This window comes from Symphodus melops, assembly GCF_947650265.1.
Source record: "Symphodus melops genome assembly, chromosome: 1".
Taxonomy (NCBI): Eukaryota; Metazoa; Chordata; class Actinopteri; order Labriformes; family Labridae; genus Symphodus; species Symphodus melops.
This window is the reverse complement of record NC_136691.1, coordinates 12,947,898-12,965,837: the sequence shown is the minus strand read 5'-3', so window position 1 is coordinate 12,965,837 and position 17,940 is coordinate 12,947,898. Positions and strand designations below refer to the sequence as shown.

Here is a 17,940-nt window from a genome sequence, read left to right as displayed (position 1 = left end):
AAACAGCTGATCATTGTTCTCTTGGAAGTTTTAATTCAATTCCTGGAGATCTGGCTGTCTCTGATTGGTGGAACAGTTAACCTCAATCCTACTGATTGGTGGAACAGTTAGCATCTCCTGTGACAGCAGAAGGGTGTCAGGAGTTCTTTTCCCGCTTTGGATAAGAGGGTGGAAAAGAAAGGAGATTGGAAGAGAGCATTCTGGTAAATTAGAGGGAGATGTTTGCTGGTATGCAGCTGTGTCAGTGGTTGTAATCGTATGCGGCGTCAACAGGTTTGCAGATCTGACTCCGATACTTGGTTTGGAGTATTTACTCACAAATTAAAGGCAGCAAAGAACTTATAGAAGAACTTATAGACCAAAATTAGTCATGTATGCTAAATACTGAACAAATAAATACAAATATTCAGGCCTCCAAACTTTCATAATCTGTTAATCCATTTCTATTGGTTGATTATTCAACCCACTCTTCAGATGTGCTGAAATAGTAATAATAATAATATTCACATTATTGTGAACTACAAACATTTTGTGTTTTGAAGTGAAACATTTAACATGTTGGAATCTTGGCTTTTTTTAAACCTGGTTTGGGATTCTTGAATATTGTTTTTAGATTTATTTTTGAAGACTAAAAACTGTGAAGATTCAGAAGAATATTTTCAGCAGACATTAAAAGAGAAAGTGAAGGGGTACAAGAATAGAATGGAAAAGAAAAAGTGCAGCTGATGATTCGATGATGAAACGAATCAGCACTGTATGTAGTGTGCTGTCCTGTTTCTTCCTCCAGCACTGCCGGCTTTATCAGCCGTGATCCACACCCAAAACATTGCCAAGTTAACACACCTGGGCTTTTTGTTTATGTCTTGTCCTAGATTGCTTACAAAACAAACAAAGCAGGTGCTTACGTGTGTGTGTGTGTGTGTGTGGAAGTGTGTGTGTGTGTGTGTGTGTGTGTGTGTGTGTGTGTGTGTGTGTGTGTGTGTGTGTGTGTGTGTGTGTGTGTGTGTGTGTGTGTGTGTGTGTGTGTGTGTGTGTGTGTGTGTGTGTGTGTGTGTGTGTGTGTGTGTGTGTGTGTGTGTGTGTGTGTGTGTGTGTGTATTCCTTTCTAAGTGGGTGACAAGAAGCAACCGTTTGATGGCCCTCATCAGCATTTCCATTGTTCTGTTAAAAAAGGTTTAAGAGAACCCCCCCCCAAAAAAACCAAAAAAAACCCCTCCAGGCTGTCTTTCCTGTCTGTCAGCGCATGACACAGACGCAGTACTACTGATGTGTCATGTGTGTATTTGTAGCCCTTTGCCAGTGGAGGGTTAAACTGGGAGAGCGGAGCGGGCCATCAGTGAGAGAAGACTTTTACACAGCAGATACCATCCTGAGGGGGGAGAGACCCATGTATTCATCCAACTGTCAAACTCATTTGGCTTTAAGATTGAGCCGTCCCAGAAACATATCAAAAAAATCCAAGACAAAATAAAGAGGCTTTTCACATGGTCTGCTTTTCATTGATTAGGAAAAAGTCAGATACTTAAACAGAGATGAAGGAAGCAGGGCTCTCCAGGGCAGTGCTGCAAAACCAACCAACCACCATGTTAAAACCATCAGCTTATTTAACCCTTCCACCTGTGTCACTGACTATATAGATGTAGCACATTGAGGTGTTTCAGAGCAATCAAAGATGTCTGATCATCCTTTCAGAGCAGCATAAGTGGATGTTACTCTGAAATGTGGAGTTTCAGTTGATAACAAAAGCTTATTGATCATCTGTTCTAATGTAAGTCAATTTACCAGTAAAGCGTGTGAGGAACGCTGCAGACCGGAGTCTGTTAAAAGATGTCTGCTTCTCACCCTCACTGCTCTGTTTGTAATAGACTATAACCTGGACATAGGACACGTCTCTGTGGTATTTAATGTGAGCTTTGTTTGTAAAATGTTCTGAAACCTGTATTAACTGCGGTTAATACTCTTAAGTAGTAATAATCCAAAATCCATTAAAACATGAATTTGCACAGCAGAGTGAGACATCATCATATAGAAAGACTTCCAGCGTCCCTGTACTTTTCAAAAAGTTTTTCTTCTTCAGATAAAAACATTGGTCATGGGGACATAACAAACACGTTTTTTTAAAAAGTTGATGAAATTATTTTAGACTGACCTTTAGCCTGGCAACACAAGTTAGTCTAGTGTCTCTGACTTCATGGAAACAATGAGCAGCATAATTTAGTGTTTGGCTTGAAGGCTTGGGAGCTAGTTATAGTCTTTAGTTAAACTACTGTCCAGTTTGTTTAACAGATATGATCATGGATTCAGATTGTTCATAATCATCAGCCAGGGGTTACTACCAAGGCACAGCGCTAACCAACCCACACAACAAGACTAGACTGATTTTTTTTTTTCATGTCCGAGCTTCTTGATTGTATAAATAAAGGCTAATCTCGGAAAAAAATGTTGCTCAAGACTACACAATACTGGATAGACTGTTGGGACGGGCTCGCCCTGAAACAGGCTGAAAATCATTAGCTTGCCGATTTGATGAGTAATTTGTTTGTCTTTAAAAATATATTTTACATATCAAAAGACCTTTCCTTCACCAATTAAACAAATTGGTGACAATCATTTGACAATTTAGGTCAGGAACAGTTTTTCACAATAACATTCACTGGTTACACCTTTAGACTTGCTGGAAGAAACTGTCTCTTTGTGGAACATGATTCTTATTTTTTTATTGTTATGGTTTACTCAACTTAACTGAACTTAACTTTAACTGAATAACTTTTATTGGAAGAAGAAGGTTTAATTTGTGTAGAGAGGGAAGCCGTGAGATGGGCAGAGACAAAAAAAAAAAGATAAACAGAGAGACGGTAAAGAAAAAGATTAAAGTGACTTGAGAAGGAATGACAGATCTTGAGGCAAAAGACAAATAAAAAGAAGGGGACAATAGCAGGATTGAAGGAGCAGGTTGAGGAGGTAAAAGGGACCAGACGGCTCATCCAACTGGAGGCAGAGACAAAAAGGTAGATGGAAAAAGACAAAAACGGAAACAACGGATATTAAAAAAAGAGAAAAGGGAAAAAAGACTGCTCCCTCCCAGAAGCGTAATGGCCATGTCACATCAGCTCTGGGTGAGTGGCAGTCCGCACAGCCTCCAACGCTGTAAGGACCAGGGTCTTGGGCAAAGTGGCCTGGGCCATCTGAGTTCACTGCCCAGGGGGAGGTGAGTGTTGAGGGGGGGGGGGGCTACTGTCCTGGCTGCACCCCCCCCACCTCTCTGTGTCTGCTCTTATCAGTCACAACGACAGTGAAGTGGGCTGAAGTCTGAAGGCCAGACTGGCAGATGAGCTGGCTAAAGACCAACTGCCCTCTTTGCTTTTGGCCTTTTTTGAGTCTTTGCTGTGAGTTGGCTGTCAAATATGTGTGTGTGTGCGTGTGTGAGAGCGACTGTGGTGTGACTGGCTGCGTGTTGTCGTGGATATGATACAACTAACTCTGGCACGACCATTTTTCCTCTCCTCAAAGCCCTCAGTGCCCTTCACATTCGAAGACAAAATACCATGTGTCCATTTACAACGAGGTCTTTTCTCTTCACTGAAGCTCATATTTGTTCTTAAAATCTATCAATTCATGGTCGGATATTTCATCACACACTCGCACAGGTCCCTGTCCCTGATCGATGATCCGGTGCTAGAATAGAGATCCCTATCGACCAATGAAAATGTGCTCGGACAGCCTTTTCCAATCAGTCAGGGAGTGATTGTGGGGAAAAGGGGCGCCACTGATGTCCCCGTGGTGATTGTAAAGAGCAATGGATCCTGATAACAATCACTGATGGTGTCGAAAATACATTCCCCAATGCTCCATAAAATCACCTGTTTAATTACAGTAAACGTGTGTGTGTGTGTGTGTGTGTGTGTGTGTGTGTGTGTGTGTGTATGCAGCTTTATGCCGGGGTCGTGAGCAGATTTAATCATGCTCCTGTGGTGTGTAATTGTCAATCAAAGTGGGTGTGTCCAACAGAGAGTAATTAAATTCACCACCTACTCACTCCCTCTGTCCTTTGTGATGTCCTTTGCAGTGTGAGGCAGGGTGTCATATTATGAAGAAAGCATGCTTCTGTAGGCAAATCATCAGCTGTATTAATGTACTTTTTGCAAATCCTTGCCAACATGTGGACTGTCAAACAGCTTTTCAAAAGGTTGGAGGACTTGGCTGAAACTTCCAGACTTTCACTTCAAGTTAGGGTCAGTCTCAGGGCGAAGTGCTGGATCTTATTCCCGCAAAAATGAAAACTACTCTTCTGCCAACTTTTGTAAATCCATTCCCCGAGTCTACAAAGCAAGTTTTCTTTTATGTTTAATCCAAAATGACCCTGAGTGATTTTCTCAGATTTTTATAAAGCCCCTTCAGAGCAACAGAGAGTATCATATAGCTGTCTTTTTACAAGCCGACAAGGACAAACAATGAAAAGTAACTTGTTGACCTTGGTAGAGCGTCCTTGTTCGCTGTCATTTACACATTTTCATTGTTTTAATTTTCCAGGCTTCCCCTCCCTCTCTCTGGCTGACCAGATGAGTCTGCTGCAGAGCGGCTGGATGGAGATTTTGATTCTTCGGGTGGTGTTCCGCTCTCTGTCCTTGGAGGAAAAGCTGGTGTATGCCGAGGACTACATCATGGATGAGGAGCAATCGAAGTTGGCCGGGCTGCTCGACCTCAACAACGCCATCCTTCAGCTGGTGAAGAAGTTTAAAACCATGGTCCTGGAGAAGGAGGAGTTTGTGATCCTCAAGGCCATCGCATTGGCTAACTCAGGTACTATAGTAGATATTAAAGAGACTCATTTTCATTCCCTTCGCTGTCTGTCATGCTAGCTCCATGACCATATCAATGCTATATCGTAGTAGCTGCTACTTTAGTCTACAACTGAAATATTTTATCAACTACCGGATCAATTACAGATGTGATCACCAAAAGCAAGCTCTGCTTCAGTAGAAGGCTCTTTTCATATTCCCAATCGGGGCAGCTGTGGCTCCAGGGTTGAGTTGGTCGTCTGTCAGCCTGAGGGTCAGGGGTCAGCTCCTGCAGGTACATGTTTGATGGGTCCTTGGGAAAGACACTTAACCGGAAGTTGCTCCTGCTGCTGTAAAGCACGAGCAGTCAGAAGACTAGAAAAGCTGCCCCTTATCACTTTTATGATCATAAATGGAGGATGTCAGTGCGGCTGCATCTACATCTTTGATACAGTCTGTGACTACCACGCTGTTGTAAGATTCTTATTTGAAGATCTTTTATCGCTCGCCTCACAGAGTCACTGCCTAAGGATTGGAGTTCTTGCTTTGTTCACTTCTATTTACCCTCAACTCTCCAGCACGTTGACAGGAAATAAAACGCCTCTCTCCTTAACAGACTCCATGCAAATCGAAGACTCGGAGGCGGTTCAGAGACTCCAGGACGTTCTTCACGGCGCCCTGCAGGACTACGAAGCCATCCACCACCCAGAGGACCCTCGTAGGGCAGGAAAACTGATCATGACTCTCCCTCTCCTCCGTCAGACGGCTGCTCGAGCTGTGCAGCACTTCTGCAGCATCAAACAGGATGGCCGCGTGCCCATGCACAAACTGTTCCTCGAACTGCTGGAGGCCAAAGCCTGACATGAACACAGACAGCCTTTAGCTTTATCCTGACTCCTAACACAGGTGTGGAATGACAAAAAGAGAAGTATAACGGGTAATGGTGTGGTTTGACACTGTCTGTATTTGTTTATTTCAGCTTTGGCAATAAAGTTTCGAATCTGCAATCCCTGGGAAGTATGTTGTGTGGCCTACAGCTGGAGAATCTATTAGAGCAGCACCATACTCCAGATGAAGCTTTGAATGGAGGTCAATGGAGCTGTCAAAGGACTTTGACACTAATTTAAGCAACATATACTGTACCTGCTTCCAATTTACTGAAGATGAAGGGACAAACTGCTTTAAAGCAGAGGGAATCAACTTCCAGAGATATTTACAGTTATATGCCAAAAGTAGAGCTTCTTTTGTCTAAATAACACCTGATACTTGAAGATCCTCGTGGATTATTTCATCCATTTTAAAGCCTGTTAATCTGCATTCTAGTGCATTTAGGAAGCCTTGAAACTATTTCATATGTTGTCCTTTTTTTGTATTCAAAAAGGTGTCTGAAGAGGTCAGTCTTGCCAAAGAGTAAAGACTCATACTATTCAATAATACCAGCATATGTCCGCAAGAATATAATGCGGCCTGTAGGACATTCAGTAAAGTTACATACCAGCTGTGTTGTGTATTGCATCAAGTATCTATTCATCCACAGCATTCATATGTAGACAAGTAAATAAGCAATCAGAATCTCATCATACAAGAAGCGTCCTGATTTTAGTATAACCTTTCAGGGAAAGAGTCCTCTGTTATGATACGACTACAGCAAAGTAATATTTATTTTACAAATGGCTCTGTTTTTTTGCTGTTTTTTATTTCCTAGTGTCGCATTCATGGAGAGTAGATCAAAGCAATTATAGTGCATAATAATTTTTTTAAAGATTTTTAAATATCACTGTAAGATAATTTTTTTACTAGCTTCTCCTCTACAGCACTGACACATACATGTATATGATAGCAAATTCAAGACAACGTGATCAACATTGAAGTACGTACTTGAATATCCTAATGTTGTAGAGCTACTGTAGGCCCGTAGATATAACCTTAACCAGCTGCCATACTGTATAATGTCGATAAAGGGAAGCATCTGATGTCTTCTCTATGGTAGAAGTTTGTGTGTAGGATGACATTTGTGCACTACTTTTGCTTTTAGCCATAACGTCTGGGGAAAGTGGTATTGGCGCTCTGTTTATCTGTTATTGTGTTTTTGTGTGAAGAGTAGTTGTATCTCCAATCTGTCTTATGTGTGCACACGTTAAAGGAAGGGATTGAACTTGGAAGGAGTATAAGTCCAACAAATCCATCGCCCAAGTCTGGCACCTTATACTACTCAAGGTACTGTGACACTATAATATTTTTGTGATAACTTGACAGCAGCAATATGCTGTTTTAAATGTATGTACTGTACGTTCTTGCTGTATATACTGTATGTCCTGTCTTATGCCAACGGAGATGTTTAAAGATGCAAATAAGCTTTGTTTGGATGAGCTGTGCCGTAGTATTTCATTCTCAGGTGGATTCTTGGGCAATAAAGATGATCCCCTTAATGCAACGCTTGTACAATGTAAGTGTCGTCTTTCTCAATAAAGACTGAAAGGAACTGAAACAAATCCATTCAGAGCGGGTAAGTGGCTGCAGTCTATTCTACTGAGTCTGACAATGGACTGTCACTTCAAAGTAAAGGCTCATTATATGGCACAATCAGGCCATCAGAGCTCAGTTGGATGGAGATTTATAATTAACAGCTGTAAAAAAAAATAAGACACTGCTATGATGTAATGAGGTCTAACAGTGGCTCCGGGTTGGGCTGGTCATCGGATGCCTGTTGAGGCAGTTGACTCATCATTTCATCATTCAACCATTGTGTTAGAGAAACGCCCTCTCAGCATGTAGTTAAATGTCCCAATATGCATTTACAAGCAGTTTTTAAACGCTTAATAAATTTAAAACAAAAGAAAACCATGCTTTTGATAATGTGTGCTTACAGCCCAATTTCTGAGGATTACAGTTTTGCTTATAAGCTTAAAGATCCCATGAATTCACATGTTATCAAAATATTTTGTTCCCGGCCGGGTGTTTGCACTCGGAACAATGTTCAAACAGTCACATTAGGGAAGTCTGTGTCTTTTATTTTTGGCATTTCCATCCATTTCTCCATGTCACATTGGGTCAATTGTGGTTTGGCAATGATGAATTAAAGCATCAGAACAAGAACAGTTAAAAGCATTAAAAAATGTCAGCAATCTGCCAAAACGTTTTTGACTGTGCCTGGTCACTTTTAGTAATGAGTCAACTATCAGCTAGGCTAAAAGCAAGCAGTGACTCGTCTGTTTCAGGCCACATTTGAACCTTTGTCATGACTCAAAAACGAAGCTCCACAACAAGGTTGATCTTGTTTTTTTCCCCAGAGTATTTGCAGATAAATTTGTATGCTACAATGGGACTCTCCTGCTTTTTCCAGCTCTTTTTCTTCTTCTCTTTTTTCCTTTTTTTTTTGATGCAGTGTTAAAAGTTCTCAAACACAAAATTCTCACAACTTTTTTAACAGGGTGATTTGAAAATGATAAGAGTTTCGTTGTCACACTAGCTCTCAGTCTATCATAACTGAGTTACAGAAAGCAGCTGTCTGCTTGTTATTTGGAAATAACCAACTGCAGAGTGAGAGTGCTGTAATGACACATCACAATTGTAAGATTGAACAAAGTTGTGTTATAAAGAACATTTTAATACAATCAGTTGGTAAAATATTAAACTTTTCAATAATAATCAACACATTTCTTCCTTGTACAGTTGAACATTTAAAGTCGAACAAAAAAGTATACACCAAAGCTCAATATGTTACTCTTCAGTGTTGGACTGATACTTTAAATAATGCTAAATAGTGAGTGAGATGACTGTTATTTCCTTGTACCACTCTTACATTAAACATGTTTGCTATCACTGCTATGCTCTACTCTTACTATTGGTTGCTGTGGCCATGTGAACGCTACAAAGCCCCTCTTCAAATAGTTTACATCTCCATGTTGAATCTGTCTTTATAAAACAGCCAGTGCAATGGTGTGCAGAAGAAGTAATAACAGGGGAAAATTGCAATGTGATCTTGTTTACATCAACAAGGTGAAGAGAGCCTGCAAACCAGAAGAATAAAGATGGATGGATTCACTGAGAGACAAATTAAAATCCAAAGGGACCATTTGTCCTTTATGCCCTCTCATCTATCAACAGAAGCTAACTAATGTCTTTATTCACCTGTGGTTTAAGCTCAGTGAAGGGTTCAAGATGGAGATGTTTCAGCACATCAGCCGTCAGTAAGTGAGTTAGTGATGTTGAGTGATAGATCTCTGTATGTCCCCCTCCTTAAATGAGTTAGTGCGTGTCTGGCAACCATGTCACACAGACACCTGGGTGATGGATGAGGCCCAGAGGAGATGGGCTGTAAAAAAAGGCTGATTCTGGCACTCAAGGGTGAGATCACTTCCTCAATAAAAAAGCATTGTCCCGAATCATCACGCCAAGGTATGAATGCTGATTAGGGCATTAGACGGAGGAGAGCTTGTCCGTTAAAATAAATCAAATTAGCTGTTAGCGTGTGTGTGTGTGTGTGTGTGTGTGTGTGTGTGTGTGTGTGTGTGTGTGTGTGTGTGTGTGTGTGTGTGTGTGTGTGTGTGTGTGTGTGTGTGTGTGTGTGTGTGTGTGTGTGTGTGTGTGTGTGTGTGTGTGTGTGTGTGTGTGTGTGTGTGTGTGTGTGTGTGTGTGTGTGTGTGTGTGTGTGTGTGTGTGTGTGTGTGTGTGTGTGTGTGTGTGTGTGTGTGTGTGTGTGTGTGTGTGTGTGTGTGTGTGTGTGTGTGTGTGTGTGTGTGTGTGTGTGTGTGTGTGTGTGTGTGTGTGTGTGTGTGTGTGTGTGTGTGTGTGTGTGTGTGTGTCCAAGTTGTACCAACAACAAGAGACCCAGAGAAAGTGTTGAAAAATCATTTTGTCTGTCTATAATTGTTAGGTAGCATCAGAAAGTTGTCCTTGATGTGTTGAAGGATGTGCTTGCTTCTGAAAAAATTTTTATTTCTACATTTCATTCACGCAACGTTTGTGTTATGTTAAGTTATAAAAGGGAGTTTTGCACATGTTTAAGGTTATCAAAGCAAAGCGATATATTTCAAATTAGGATCCAGTTAAGTCTCACTAATTAACTTAATCCAGAACCATGACAGAGATAAAATAAGATAATCCTTTATTCATCTCGTGAGCGGAGAAATTTAAAAATAAAAAAGCCAACATACTCGTATTATAAGACACTGAGAAGACCTGAGGGGATGTGAGGGGTTTCACGGTGTAGCTATGTTTTTCTGTGTGGTGTTTATTTCAATAAGCAACTCAAAATAAATTAAGATCACATTTGACCCATAACTGTAATTTTCTTTTAAAGAGTTAGGATTATCATCATATGAAAAAAATAACATGTCAAAATGTGTCTTGTAAGATCAAATGGGCACTGTTAAGGACGCAATTAAGCCTTGTTTAAAATAATAAATAAATAATAAAAAAAAAAAAATTAAAAAAATTATTTGAAAATAATAAGATGTGTTTTATTCATCTAAAGTCTTTTAAAAAATCGCACAATGAGGAGGAAACGGTCTTCTGTTTTTGAATATTGCATGCATAAATATTCAAAGTTAATGTCAAACATCTGAGAATATTAAGAAAACATATTCAAAGGTGGAGTTTTTTTGACATTCAATGGGACAAGACAACATGTTAACATATGAGTGTGTGGGAAGCCCTACTGTCTTGTTCAACACAGAGATGTATAACTAACTAAGTAATGTGGAGATAAAAAAAGAAAGCCAGACCACAGATCAGTCCTGATCCAGCCACTTTACATAATCGCAGTTCAGAAGCTGCTCATGGGTTTAAAAGTTTGATGTTGTCTGGCAACACTTCCATAGAGACCCCCACAAATTGCTGCAAATACCCCCTGCCTGTCAACCTCAATCATCCCCCAGCAGCAGACGGACAACTGTACATGTACAGTTACAGGTCACATGAGGACAAACATGGAGAAATGTGACTACTTTGCACATCAGGGCCCTCAGCACATTGCTGTTGTCCTGCTTTGTCCTGATAGAGAAGATAAAGGGATGTTGGTGAGTATGCATCTGCAGTTTGTTTTCAGCAGTAATAGTGCAGTAATATCTGGGACTGAAGATAAGGAGCACTGCAGCTGTGCTTGCATATTGAGCTACTCCTCATTATACTGGATACGGCTTCAAACAACACAGCCGGCTGCAGTTGCTTATCGCCATCGTGTGGACAAAGAGCAGAACTCGCACACAGAATTTGTAATTTTATAAATTGAGATCAAGGCAGAATCCCAGTAGAGAGATAAAAAAACATGATAAACATAGCATGGACTTGCCACTTCTATTCACCCTATTTTTCTTAACAAATGTAGATTTGCAGTCACAGATGTGTTTGACATTTGACTTCTGCTTGTAAATAAACTGGGTGCTGGGTGTTACTGGGTGTTGGTTACTTCCTGAACCTACCACAATACATTAGAATGAAGTAAGTTATATTCATATAATGGAAAGACTCACTTTTCATTTTGTTTTCTTGAGAAAGATGTGTTTGTTTAACTCTAGACCAGGTAGGTCAATAATAACAATTTCACAGATACTGTGGATTGATCTTCCAAGGACAATGTGATGTCATATTTGGTCTATATGGTCCTTTATTTCAGAGGACAGCTATAAAGAGACAAAATTTAGGAAAGACAGAATGGGGATGACATGCACCAAACAGCAACAGTGTAATATAGACTGAAGCATCGAACAGTCCTCCCTGCGTGTTTAAAGTACATAGTTTGACAGTCAGCCAAACTCCATTCAATGGTGAGTGAGTCAGTAAGTTGTTCTTTGATGTATTCACCAGATTGAATAAGGAGTGAAAACCACAAGACAAAAGAAAATGCACAGATTACTGTCACACCAAAGGTTGATATAAAACAATTAGGGGTGGGACTTGATTAAAAAAAAAACTAATTAACTCAGGGCTCTCTAATTAATTAATAGAAATTAATCGCATTTTAAGTGCATCCCAATATTTGTCCTAAAAAGGAACACTTCTCAATCTAAAGCTGTCTAAAGATTTTAGTGGATGAATGAATACAATGCATGCAATTTTACTTGCTTCTCAGTTTCATAAAGCTGTTGGATCTTGTTTGAAATAATCTCTCTGTACATCAGTTGGAAAGTTGGATCACATGTTGCTATCTTGGGCACATTTTCTAAACCCTCATTTTCTACCACTAGATCTAATAGTGATCTACAGTCCAGAGCAATTAATTTAGCGAGTGAATTTTTAAGTTTATCAGACGTTGAATTACTAATTTTGGTCCTGAAGCCGGTCGAGTTTAGGCTGCAAACTCTTCTTGTTTGTACTTGTGGGGGAGCTAACACGAAGTAAATTATCAGAGTGTATAGAGCTGAAGGGCCCAGACTGGGATTGTTTAGAGCTCAGTCTCTTTGTTTGTTTTGCACTTTTTGCTGAAGTTATTTTTTTCTTGCAAGTATTATTTTTATTTTGTGATGGGCAATTGAAGCCCCATGAATCCTCAATGAAACAATGAATACTGCCATCTGCTGGACAAATTAACATTACACTCAATGTCATAGTTGCATGATCTGACCTGAAATATATGATTTACTTGTGTGTGCAATAACAAACAATGGATATTTCTTTAATATGATCATGTGTAAGTACATGGACAACAACACAGAATAATATATATATATATATATATATATATATATAAAAGAATGAGTAACACTGCTGTCAAACTGTGGCTCCCCAGTGACGTCGTTACATACATGAGTCAAAGTAGAGTCCAGTTTTTGTGTGACTGAAGAAGGTGACTGAAGGTGCAGATGCTAAATACAGGAGTGGCATTTACAAACAGAATAACTGACACACACACACACACACACACACACACACACACACACACACACACACACACACACACACACACACACACACACACACACACACACACACACACACGCACACACAGACACACATAATTTTACACTCACAAACCAGCGTAAAAGTTTGTAAACAACACTGGTGCAGACTGGAATCAATGGCTGCCCTACCTCTTTGCATACAGATGAGTACCACAATCCTCTGCTAGTTTCTCTCCTTTTGTATGGACATGGAGTTTGGGGCCCATTTGCACTGTTAAAAGAGATCTGGGAGGGTGGGATCTGTTAACGTTGTATTCTGTGTCATCCAGATGAGAGAGCGGCTGGATAAAATGGACGAGCTGGCCCTATCGCACATGGCGGACGCCCAGCAGCAACAAGTCCTGTTATGACAAGTCAGCCAGGCCGAGAACCTTCGACCCAGGACATAAAGTCCTGGTGTTTCTACCTAGTGATAGAAGTGTGCTGAATAAAGAAGTGGATGAGCAATACTTACCTGTCTAGTGACCTGGTAGACCATGATCTGAGATGGCCAACTGCTTCAGGTGAGATCTATCTGCAGAAGTTTTCCACGAGACTCATGGGAGAACAAATCGTTGAACATGACACTGTGAGAGAAGGTGCAAAGATAAGAGTGCAAAAAACCAAGTTACAGGATCCCTGAGCGGCTGCTGGCCTCGCCAAGGATGGAGGTTGAATTGGTGCTGTCCCTGAGGATCAACGAGGCTTTAAAGAGCGAGTGGTGTGACCCAGTGGTCCTCATACCAAAGGATTGAGGCATAAGGTTCTGCATTGATTTCAGGTACTTGATTTAAAGTTAAAGGAAATGGACATATTTTATATGCCTAATTCTAATTGGGTTTTTAAATTTGTTTTTCTATTTTTGGGTAAAATGAAAACCCACCTTTTCTTTAAATTTAGTCCTGTGTCTCGACCCTTACTGCTTGGGCCCCTGCAAGAGAATCCTTCTCATCACTGTTACGAGAATGAAGGGTGTCAAATGGGTGCTCATTCTCTAAAATGTTTTTCACAAATTTCAATATATACAATTCTTCAAAATCGATGCAATCTTCTTTTTAAATTGTATGACACTGATCAGATTGATTTCAGAGTTAATCATTTATGAGATGGAACATACAGTTAACCAATCAGTATCATAACATTTTAGTTGATAACTAAATGTATTTATAATAAAAAAAACACCGAGCGATTCAGTGGTGACCAGTGTTTTCTTTACATTGTTTTATCATATTCTCTCAACCATATTGCTTTATATTAACTCAAAATATGCCTGATGTTGGGAATATTACAAACACACGTTTTGTGGTAAATAAAAAAAATCATCCATGACCATTTATTGTACAAATATTGTTTATCAATTGCTTATTTGTTATAGATAGATGATTGAAATTATGATTTTTAAAGAAACTCACTGAGTTTATGACTTTCAAACACATTTATTTCAAAATGATGGGATTTTACTTACCTTTCCATTGTGTCACTATTGAAATTATCATGTCACTACTGCACACTACCACATGTTTTGGTTGTGACAATTCTCGCTATTTTTGAGCATAAAGAATACGAGCAAGCACAAGGCTAGTGTGTAGATTAATAAAGGATGTCTTCTTAAAATGATTGTCTCTGATAAATATATTATATATTCCTGAAATTAACATTATGTCAAAAGCCAAAGCAATGTGTATGACAGCTGACAGTAAAAAAAAAAAAAAGGTAATGGAGCTAGTGCAACGTTTTACTCAAACACAGCAGAAATCAAGTCTCTTTAAATGTCTTCAATGAGTGAGAAGCGCCAGCTGTACTGTTGTTGCAGTCTTGGGACGGTCTTGCGTAAGTGGTTTTAGTCAAGATTTAGTCAAAAATAAAAATAAATAACATACTTGCTGCTTATTGAGATGTTATGTGTCTTTAGATATCGTTTATTCTGTGTCAATTTATGTTCAATGTGAAGGTATTGGTTAACGGTGTGCTAACATTATCCTATTAACACAACAATGCAAACCATGGCATTTTGCTTCTCGATCAAAGGAATTTTTTTTCCACCCCTTGCTCGAAATGGTGCTTTATGCATTGTGCTCTAATTGATTGATCTTTGTGTGAATGTGAGGGGATAGGGGTTTGGAGGTGTGTCGCTGGAGGAGAGCAGAGACTTCAGAATAGCTGAGGTGTTGTTTGTTTTGGTTTAATGGTGGTGCTCAAGGGGACGACGTCTACTGAATTAATTGTATACTGTTGAGTGCCATCTTTCTTAGAAATGTTGGTCAGATTGAAAACCATCTTATAATACTGTAGGTTTTTTTAACACTGTTCTCTTCACAGGGTGATAAAGTTACAACTTACTGGATGATGGAGCTTCATAAGGCTAAGAAGTGTTTTACTCACTGTCAGTTAAAAGTTATATCCAATCATAGGTTTGATGTGGCAGAGATCAGATTTCTCATCCCAGAACTGACTTGATCTATCTCATTTACAATTTAATGATAAGATTGTGTCACCCTGTAGAGTTTTCTTGTCGTGTTGCTCCTTTTTGTCTATTTCAGAACTTTGGCTCCCTCTTGTGGTCAAATACATCTAGGTCTTTGGCTTTGTTGTTAATCACTGCTGGCTTGCTGGTTTCTTTGAGACTCCACCCACCTGAGATTGCGGACTGGCTTGTCTGGATGAAAGTGCATAAATGTCAGAGTTTTTCAGCCTTCTGTATTTCTCCTAGGCCAGCGCAACTCTTGCTTTTTGGGGAGTTTGTTGTTTGTGGAAAAAATTAATATTTAATGCAGGCTGAATGTTTGGATCTTCCTATCATGTTGTTGCCCAAACAAGCGAGTCATGAACCATCCGTCAGTGTCTTGTTTCAGGATTTAGTTTGTCTATTGTATCTTCGATGCAATTACGCAATACTATGATGAATTCAGTTATTCTCATTCATCTCAAAGAATGGAAGGACCAAAGCTTGGTATAGGTTATCAGATGCACTATCCCCTCAGATCTATTGATCTTCTACACAATCGATTCTGCAGAACCAGCGCTGGCCAGTTTCTGAAAAGTTGTAGAGGATTAGTCATCAGGAACAGTTTCTCAGCAACCCTTGTGTGTTGTGTATTCTCTTCCTGCTTTTACACTTTTTAATACCTACACATCTATTTGCATTTTGTGACAAGACTTAGCAGATGCTTTGATTTTAATGCTAGGTGAGTTCCTTATACAAGACATTAGGGGTTTCTTTTGTTCTACCTGTTCTGAATCTTAAATGCTCTTCTCTTCTTCTGTCTTATTTTATTCTTAATTCTTTTGCACAAATAAAAGACCTAAAGAACTACTCAATGGTTAAGCAACTGCATCTCGTCAGAGGTTAAATCTAAACACTGGTTCGAAAAACGTGTACCACAACATTGTTATGCAATACCACCAAGTATTCAAATCATCATTCCCCTTGATGACTGGCATAATAGGACCATACCGTAGCTTAGGGGGTTAAACAACTGCCCCCTCAAATGTTAATTTCAAATGGCTGTTCGATCCCCACATGAGCCAGAAAAGCAATAATAAAAATGTCTGGGCTCTAAGACTTACAGAATGTAACTCATATGTTACGAAGCTTTCCCTGGAATTAAATGTTACATCTAAACAGAGGTTTAATTCCAACGTGTGCAAGGGCATTAGTGAAAATTTCTCCCAAAAATGTCCTTTATCTATTGCTAAAGTGTGATGAGTCTCCTCTTATTGGTCTTAAAAGTTAGCAAGACTATGACTCAGTGGTTAGGGAACAGGCCCTCGAAGGGTACATTAATGTTAATTTTCCTCTTTCTTGCCAACTCATCCCATTAATATCCAAATCTTAATTTATTAATTTCAGAAGTCAGAGGTTAAATCCAAACACTTGTTCAAAAACCATGTGTACCACAACATAGTTATGCAATATAATGCATTCAAAACCCTAATAATTCCTCATGGTGACTGACAAGAGCAGGACCATAGCTCAGGGGGTTAAGCAACTGCCCCCTCAAAAATGTTAATTCCAAATGACGGATTTGGCCACGGAATATAGACATAGCAACAGGTCTATACACATACACATACACATAATCCACATCCAAACAGTTTGCAAACAGAGACAGACAACACAAAATCTGGTATTATCATTGTACCTTGTCAGTTGATATATGGTTCTTGGCTTCTTACAAGTTCTGTGCCACCCGCTTCTATTAAGGAAAGCACATGGTCTAAGAGGAAGAGGCGTGAAAGTAGCAAGTGTTTTATGTCAGTGCATCTGCACTGAGATACCATTTGTGGGTGCCAAAGAGCAACAAATCAAATTCCAACATATTGTGGCTTTAAATTTTCTCTGGAAAAATGTAAAACCAAAACTTTCACCAGTTACTTTTGTTTTAACTTTAAGGAATTGCCCCAGGTAACTTCCCCAAACGTTTAGGAAATGGTAATAAAATGGTAAAGTCACTTTAAGGATTTAACTCTGTTAACTCTAATTTGGGATTTCCCAAGCCAATTTAAACATTTTTACATTTTCATTTGAAATTTTCAGAGACATCTAGGGCATAACCATGGAATTTCCATCTTTGGGAACTGGCGACTTTGCTCCAAGAAATCTTTAGGCACTTCCCTGCCCCCATAAGTTTAAAGGAATTTTCCCATAGGAGTTCTATAATTTTCTGTTCTAAGATGCAGTCATTATGGTTATGTGAAGCAGGAATCTGTCAATAATAGGAAACCCTGACTTTCAAAGTAAGGTATAGTCTACAGCATCACATTTAACATCATTTTTTATAATTCAGCACTGAGATATGTCTAACTGAGAGGGCTGTGAATGACAGATGGTTGGAGAGAAAAGTCCAAGACGACAATTCTCAACATTATCTCAGTGATGTTCGTCAGGTGATTAAGGAGATACCTTGAGCCAGTCCTCAGCCCATTTTTGTAAGTAAACCACTATGCTTCTGACAATCACCGTTACCAAGATATGTCACTCAATATGTACCAATCCGAACGTTGAATAACATTCAAGTCAGCCAAGGACTTCATTACAATATCAGATTTGTAGATATTACTCTCTGTGAATTACAGATTTTCACACTATGTGGTAAACTGTGAAAAAAAAGCTTGAAGGGATTCATGTTGGTGACACCCTGATAGCCATGTTTCTCACTGTTTAGTAAGATGGAATCATTGGTTATCGTAAAGATACAGCTAATTTTCTTCATATTCATGCGTTAGCTGTGCGGTTATTCATTAAACCATTATTATATCACAGTTATTCCTTTGCAACAAGT

At 39.4% G+C, this 17,940-nt stretch overlaps 1 protein-coding gene across 3 annotated transcripts in view; it reads left to right on the top strand.

The window, feature by feature from the left end:
• LOC306836713 (estrogen-related receptor gamma-like) overlaps window positions 1-7,212 on the top strand; it is a 31,568-nt gene extending 24,356 nt beyond the window's left edge. For all 3 annotated transcript variants that reach the window (XM_079363947.1, XM_079363946.1, XM_079363948.1), the window contains 2 exons: window positions 4,531-4,800; window positions 5,395-7,212. In XM_079363947.1, coding sequence (XP_079220073.1) covers window positions 4,531-4,800; window positions 5,395-5,639 — 515 coding nt within the window. In that variant the 3' untranslated portion in view covers window positions 5,640-7,212. The remainder of the gene's footprint in view (window positions 1-4,530; window positions 4,801-5,394) is intronic.
• The last annotated feature ends 10,728 nt before the right edge of the window (window positions 7,213-17,940 follow it).